Source organism: Onthophagus taurus, chromosome 6, assembly GCF_036711975.1.
Source record: "Onthophagus taurus isolate NC chromosome 6, IU_Otau_3.0, whole genome shotgun sequence".
In the NCBI taxonomy this organism is placed as follows: Eukaryota; Metazoa; Arthropoda; class Insecta; order Coleoptera; family Scarabaeidae; genus Onthophagus; species Onthophagus taurus.
In genome coordinates this window covers 7361628-7369715 of record NC_091971.1, presented here as the reverse complement: position 1 = coordinate 7369715, position 8088 = coordinate 7361628, and the positions used below count along the sequence as shown (strand labels likewise).

At 31.4% G+C, this 8088-nt stretch overlaps 1 protein-coding gene across 5 annotated transcripts; it reads left to right on the top strand.

Moving 5' to 3' along the window:
• Positions 1 to 2360: 2360 nt before the first annotated feature.
• Positions 2361 to 7750, top strand: LOC111428063 (inactive hydroxysteroid dehydrogenase-like protein 1). 5 transcript variants are annotated; one of them, XM_023063472.2, is made up of 8 exons: positions 2379 to 2452; positions 4021 to 4109; positions 4174 to 4353; positions 5791 to 5913; positions 5963 to 6073; positions 6393 to 6613; positions 6855 to 7082; positions 7374 to 7750. In XM_023063472.2, the coding sequence occupies exons 2-8, from the start codon at positions 4100 to 4102 to the stop codon at positions 7488 to 7490; spliced, it is 990 nt and encodes a 329-aa protein (XP_022919240.1). In that variant the 5' UTR covers positions 2379 to 2452; positions 4021 to 4099; the 3' UTR covers positions 7491 to 7750. The 5 variants fall into 5 exon arrangements, with proteins under 5 accessions (XP_022919242.1, XP_022919240.1, XP_022919241.1 ...); XM_023063473.2 differs by having other exon boundaries at positions 2381 to 2452; positions 3975 to 4109; XM_023063471.2 differs by having other exon boundaries at positions 2402 to 2452; positions 3990 to 4109.
• Positions 7751 to 8088: the final 338 nt, after the last annotated feature.

Sequence of the window (8088 nt, the reverse complement as noted above, 5' to 3'; positions counted from 1 at the left end):
CCTTACACTTTTTTCATTTTATTCATCAAATCAAATCTGTCCAAATAGAATCGTGTCCCTATAAACGTAAAGTGGAAGTAAAGCTTCAGCATTGCAGATTTCTTAGAGAGTGGTGGTAACGGCTGAAATACGAGCATCCGTATCGCAGTTTCATTATCTTATTGAAACCTTTAAGGGTGGTTAGACGAAGTGGCGACGAGAATGTGACGAAATGTGGTAAACAGTGGGCCGCCGTTAAAACGATCCGGGGTCATATTAGGACGACCCTATCTCATTCACAGCCAGCGGCCATGCGAACGCATTACGGATATTTATGGGGCGAAGGATTATCAAGAAAAGGCGGGTCGCCAACCATCGATTTTTCAACATGTGATAGTGTCGACGACAGCAAAGAATGTATTAATATCAAACATTAGCGTGGTACAGGCACACTCTTTGTCTTAATTGTGGGTCAGATATTATCAAGGTGTAACAAAAAATTTTATTACAAACGATAAAATTTATTTTTTTAATGCTCATCAAGTTTATTTACACTCTAACAACTTAATAACTAAGTATTTATATTACGCACTAAATCAAAACGATGAATTTCGACCTTTTTATTCACATTTATGTAATTACAGCTTATGGTCATTGATTAATTGGTCTTCTGTCACACCTTCTACAAGTAGTAGATAGGTTTTTGCAAGCAGTATTTAGTCTTCTATTAGCAGTATTTAGTTATCCATTAACAGCATTTAGTCTTCTGCCACCAGTAAAGAGTTTACAACCAGAAGTATCTAATCTTCTGCAAGCAGTATCTAGACTTCTGCCACAAATATTACTTACAGGGACGTTGATAGATTATAAAATAATAATAATTATGTATAGTAACATGATCTTGTTATTACATGTCGTGTGCACATCATGCTACAGAAGGCTTCTGTAAACAGTATTTAGTCTTCTTTTAGCAGCATCTAGTTTCCATTAACAGCATCTAATCTTCTGCCAGCAGTATACAATCCTCTTCCAGCAGTAAACAGTCTCATTTAAATAATCGTGGAAGCATCATGGAATTTCATGGTTAAAACACCAGACGATGAAATTGAGTAAGTATTTGGAAGAATATTTCTGAAATAAACTTAATTTATTTATTATTTGTACACAGTAACTAAAAAGAAGACATTTAACACATCATAAACCTTAAAATAACAAGCAACTTTCAAAATATTTTCAGTCGATCGTTTAAGACCTTATTCCAATTTAAGTTCCACTTTACTAAGTACAAATCCTGCCCCATTTATTTTCAATAAAGGCACTTTCGATGGGGTATAGTTCATCCCTGTTCCATATATCATACCGGATGACATTCCACTCAGATTTTGCTGAAAATACTCAGCCCCGCACTAATTCATAATTAATTAGCCTCCCTCCTAATCGCCCGAATTTCTGCTCTAATTAGTTAAGTTTTCCCGCCCGAATTACATGCAAGTATCAAGTATTAAAAAATATGACTTGACTTTTAAATCGTTCGTATAGACAACACAATAACCACATCTATTAAATAAGTTACATACACCAACTAAGTTTTAATACAAAATGAATTTATTTCCTGTAAAAATAAGTTGAGGAAATATAAAGGATTGGGATAAAAATAAGAAGGAGGGAAACTATGTTACATAATCGAAAAGGATATAATTGAATTTACTAATTAGTAAGTATGTTGAAGGTGTAAATCGTGGGTAACCTTTGACACAAAACTCATTAATTAAAATGTCAGGAGGATGTTATGTAAAATAAAAATTTTAACTTTTAAAATCTACAAAATTTAACCTTGCTTTATCCTTTCTATAATTAAATTACACATCATACATAAATTATAGATTATAATCGTCCAAAATATTCAAATGATTATAAATTCAATTTCAATGTCACACTTTGAATAAGAACTTAATAATTCTGTTGACTGGAAATCGAAATAAAATTTAGTTAGACTCAATACTATTTTTTAAATTATATTTGTATTGAATTGTATATTAAAAAGAACCCGAACAAAATCGATACACAACGCGCGTCAACTAGAATCTAAAAAGAGGAAAAAATAATTGCTGTGCTTGGTCGCTGATCACATTTCGACACAAAACACTTTCACTTGTTATAGTTAGCATTTTAGATTGAGTTTATAGGCAGCATTTCGTCGATGCCTATCGTATGGAGTGTTGTTGTTTCTTCTTTACACGTGCAGACCAATAGACCACGAGGGGGACTGCTATGAACGGGATAGAGTTCATGTCCTCTTTTTGACAACAAAAAGTTGTGGTGGTGGTACGGCGTCGCCTGAAGAAGCGGGAGATTTAGCAAAACCAAACCAAGTTCTCTTTACTCATGAAGTGCTTACGAACCGGCGTTCGTTTTGTTATCAGTTAGTGCTCGGAAATAGTTGGTTGTGCACGTTTGTCAACAGATAACAACAGTAAGTTAAATCAAATATAATTTATTTAACATATATTAAAAAGGATTATTATTTAAGTATAATTATAAGTGTAAGTATAATCTTTCCAAATTATTTTGAAAAGTAAAAATCTATAAAATTTCAAAACATTTTTGGATATTGACTGGATCACCTTATAAATCTCTAGTTATTTTAAAAAATCTTAGAAATCCCAGTAAACCCATAGAAATAATTAAGACATCTTTTAAGATTTAAAATCATAAAAACTTAGAAATCCTCATCAAAATCCTTTGACATCTTTGCAAATCCTCCAAAGTTTTTGACAAATCATGAGATGTCATCGGAATGTCTTTAGAAGTTTCTGGATATCGTTGCAAATCCTTAAAAAAACATGGCTATTGCTTGAAACCTTCAACAATCCCTACAAACACTCTCACTTTATTGAAAATCTTCTGGAGATTTCAAGACATCTTTCGATATTAATAAAACAATTTTTTGAAATTCCATCAAACTTTTAGCTATTACTCCTTGGACATCGTTAAAAATGTTCTGAACAGTTTGTAGTAATTTTTGCTTTATTTTAAACATCATTGAAAAGGTACGTTTCAGAATGCGGTTTTCATATATTCTAGGTTTTAGGGCGTCTAGTTGTTATAAACAATACATTATAGTGAAACTTTAGCATTTCCAAATATCATTAATAAAACTTTAATTTTGTATTTTTAATGCTTCATAAATATATTTAATTAAAGGAAACTAATTAAACAATTTATTGCAAAACTTTATCTATTAATACATATATATTTTAGTACTTATGTTGCAATCAATCTCTAATATATGCAAAGTAAGTGTAGATTTTCCCATTTTAAAATAAAAGTTAAACCACAACCCCAATAATAAGTAACGGACATTCGAAACGATTTCAATGCAGTAATTGGTGAACGGAACCAGATAGAGAGTATCTTTCACAATAATACAATTCGCACATAAATAATTGCGGGTACTAATAATTTTAGTTTTAATATTTTGATGTAAATTTACGTTTAACCGCAAAATTTTGTTTTAGAATGATAATAACACCAAATGGTACAAAGTGAAACCAATTCGCGAGAGCGAACTTCTATTTCGCAAAGTAATTTTGAAATTTCTTAACATTGATGCTCGGCACAATTTCACCACGACTTGGAATTTCTTTGTATTAGAAATGCTGTACATATTAAATTTTATTTGAGTTTATTAACATAAGTTTTATTATAAAAGTATCAATTAAAAAAATCAGATATCATTTAATTATGAAGCGTTTCGTAAATTTTATGAAATATAATTTATTCAAGAGAATGTAATGTTGAAACGTTGTAAATGAATTGATCAATTAAGAGAAGGTTTATTGACAGTAGAAAATCTTAATGTTTAAATTAAACATCGTCTTTATTGATATACAGATTCATTTATATTCAACATTTATATCCGTTTAATGATAACGTTGCATAAAATAGATAAATTTTAAAATTTCGCCAAATAAACTTTTTAACTGTTGCAATAGCATTTATTCTTATAGATTATGTAACGGTTTGTTCCACTTATACAAGGTTAACCGAGATTTGCGTTCACCATTCTTCGCGTGCAGAGTTGCTGTTCATTCAACTGCGATTCACCAAAAGCAAAAATATGATTAATTGTAATCTTATCAAGTTAGATTTTATTAAGATACATTAAGAACATTTTTCTTTAATTAATTTTAGATTTTAGTGGAATGGATGCCCTCTACATCTTACTTTTGGCTATTATCGGAGCTATCACGTTACTCTTTATTATATTGGATCCATTATGGGATATTACTTTATCACTACGTGCCATATTATCTCCGTATCTCCGGACGGATTTCGAAAGCGATTTAGTGAAGAAATATGGCCAATGGGCGCGTAAGTTTTTAACTGTTTAAACGTTAAAAAGATGTAATCGATTATTATTTTAGTAACAAGTATATTAACCACATCAAATCGTTTTAATTAATGTTTACCACAAAGTTAATAAAATTCGCTCTTAAGTAACATTTTATTTATTTCCCTGCCTCGCTTTATGAGGTTATAAGGTAGATTCAAGATATACCCACGATAAACACCACTTGACATTAAACGTTGCAACACGAAATAGAAACAATCTGCCGTTGTACAAGTTTTCTAACTCGAGCTTCTTCGATGAATGTATTTCTTGCGAAATACGCATTCTCGACGAGATTACCAACTACGAAGAATATTGTTTTTTTTTTATGGGAGTCGTCGATATCGTGGTTTCTTGATGAAATGATTCTTTTATTTTAATGTGAACGTAACCGATTGAACTTTGATACACTCCTCATTACTTAAAGTTAATGAGGTCGAACAAGCCATTTGTGGTAAATTTATTTGATTTCAAACTTTATAAAATTAGGTTTTTTTGAGTAATTAAATTAGTATCATAATATTACGTAATGTTTTAGTGAACAAACATTAAAAACGACTTAAGGATGATTATACGATGGCTAGAAAGGTCATAGTTCTGGGTCTTGTGTTAATTCTAGTGATAGTGTTAGTGTAAAACTAGAACTAAAACTAGAACTAGAAACATTCGGGTTTAGCCGCACGTCTTTAAAGACGGCTAAATCCGAATGATTCTAGTTCTAGGTATAGTGTTAGTTCTAGTGTTACACTTGAACTGTCACTAGAACTAGAATTAGACCTAGAACTAGAAATAGTCGGATGTAACCCCAAGTGTCTCAAGACGGCTAAACCCGAATGATTCTAGTTCTAGATCTTGTATTAGTTTTAGTGTTAGTTCTAGTTTTAGTTCAATAAAAATATGCAACATAGTAATATTTTATGCTAACTAGCGCTACCTACCACCTACCAGCCGTCTTAAGAGAGGTACGGCTAAACAAAATGTTTCTAGCTCTACGTCTAGTGTTACTTCTAGTTGTTAATCAGTGCAAGGTTGTTTCATATTTTTATTGAACTAAGACTTGAACTAACACTAAACCAAGAGTATATATGTTCGTCTTGGTATCCAATAATATACTCTACGGATGTGGTGATGTCAGACATCATAAACAACAACTCTTACAGACACAATCTTATAACTAATACTCAACGGAGCTTTTTTTTGTGACCTTAAATTTAATACCGATTGTGAAAACGAATATAAAAACATGAAGATAAATTGCATTGCTTTTGTATTCAAGCGCCAAGGATAAAGATGCTAAAAAAAATAAATAAAAAAAATTAAATCGAAAAATAGCTTTTACTGTATCTATATAATTATGATTACTCTATGAACATGATGTAACCATTTGACCTTTAACTAAAATAAATATTGTCTTGTAGTTGTTACTGGATGTACAGATGGTATTGGTAAAGAATATGCAAAACAGTTGGCAAACAGAGGATTGAACATCGTTTTAGTGAGCCGATCTCCCGAAAAATTGTCGACCGTTTCTCAGGAAATCGGTAACAAACGGATTGTATGCTAATACTAACTAAAATCAAACTATTTCAGTGCGGACTTTCAACGTAAAAACGAAAGTGATTGTCGCCGATTTTAGTAAAGGTGCCCCAATTTATGAAAAAATTCGACTTGAACTTGGTAACTTAGAAATAGGGATTTTAGGTAAGACTTGTTACAAAAATGCTTAATCCATGTAAATTCAATCCAGTAACAGAACTTTCTATTTGCTCAATCCCACCGCTTATCAATCAAGTGGCTCGATAGAAATCGCGACACACGTATTGCATCACAAACGTTTCTTTTCTAACATAAACGCCTTTCCACATCTTTAATACTAAAACGTAAATCTCAAACAGCGTGTTTCATTGACTTGGTAGTTAAGTTATATAACAATTATCTAAATTATGATATAACAAATCGCTCGGTTGCAAGTTCACTCTCCATCAAGTTCATTAACGCTTTCACTTTGTGCCACTTTCAGTAAACAATGTCGGCAGCCAGTACACCTTTCCAATGTATGTCGGCGAAGTCCCAGAAAAAACCGTTTGGGACATCATTAACGTAAACGTTGCCGCCGTCACCATGATGACCAAAATGTTAATTGAAGACATGAAAGCCCGGAAGAAAGGTGCTATTGTTAACGTGTCGTCTGGGGCCGAATTACAACCACTTCCATTAATGACACTTTATGCAGCTTCTAAGGTAAAAAGAAAGTGTTTGATATTATTGTCTCGTAATGGACTTAGGTGATCTAACCTACTTATTAATAAAAAAGACAAAGGATAGGAAAAGAATTTGAAACAATTAATTATAGTAAATTATGTTTGATTATATCACAATAGATTTTCACTTTTTTTTGCTGATATATAATCATGTACAAATAAATATTACAATCGTGTTTCCCATTATTGTATTATTGTTTACTCTCTTAGATTATTTTTAGGTTTACATTCGAAATTTTACAAGAGCATTACAAAGAGAATACTCCAACCATGGCATTACAATCCAACACGTCTCACCTATGTTCGTCAATACGAAAATGAACGATTTTAGTAGACGTTTAAGAACAACGGGTTGGTTCGTACCAAACGCAGAAAGTTACGCGAAATACGCTGTTTCAACCCTTGGAAAATTGGATCACACCACTGGTTATTGGACACACGGCATTCAGGTTTGTATTTTAATTTTATTGAAAAACCTTTAAAATGATGGATATGAAACCGGTATTGACCGTATTGGACATTATTTAAAAGTGTTGCAACACTAAAAAAGTGAAAAGTAAATTCAAGTACCTAGAGTCAACGTTTTAATCCGGCGAAGTAGGTCACAAAGAGCCTTACGGTTTTTAACGGCCAACTAAGCGGCTGTAATACAAAACTGGACCGTTCACTTTCAGTTAATTACACGGAGAAGAACTGTATATATTTTATCATTTTTATTAATATTAATAATTTCTTTTTAGTATTTCTTCGTTGGAATGGTACCCGAGTGGATACGAATTACCATAGGGCATAGGCTAAATAAATCCCTTAGGAAGGAATATTATTCAAATCAACAACCAGTGCAAACAAATTGTTAAATTTGCGTCATCCCAATTTTCAACATTTCGTATCTAGTCATACTTTGTAGTTTTTAAGAATCTTTGTTATTGTAGTTATTTGAAGTTATTTAAATGGTTTATGAAAGTTTATTAATTTCCTCTTGGTTTCCTTTGGTTAAATTGTAGATATTTATTTACTATGTAATTTTTATAATTAATTAAGCAATATGACAAGAACTATTATGATTAAAACGAAATAATTAAATTAATATTGCCATTCTTGTGATTTTTTATACATCAAATACAAAATAAAAATTCCAACAAAAAATTAGTGTCTATCTCAATACCTTTTCACACTTATTACATTTATTATTAAAATAAGTTTTCAAAAACGTGTAATTTTTTTATTCCATTGCCAAAATTAAATTCTGAGTACTCGTTGGAATCGTTAGCTCATTCTACACAATTTAAGACATGTAGTAAGTCCAATATTTTGAATATTATTTAATTTTTTCTTCTATAAAGAAATTCGGTGATAACCCCAACTTTCAAGGGGTACTCTTCCGAAACTTAATATTTTAGAAGTAAGCGGATGATGAAGTGAGAATCGTTGATCTGTTAGCTTTCCAATGATGTA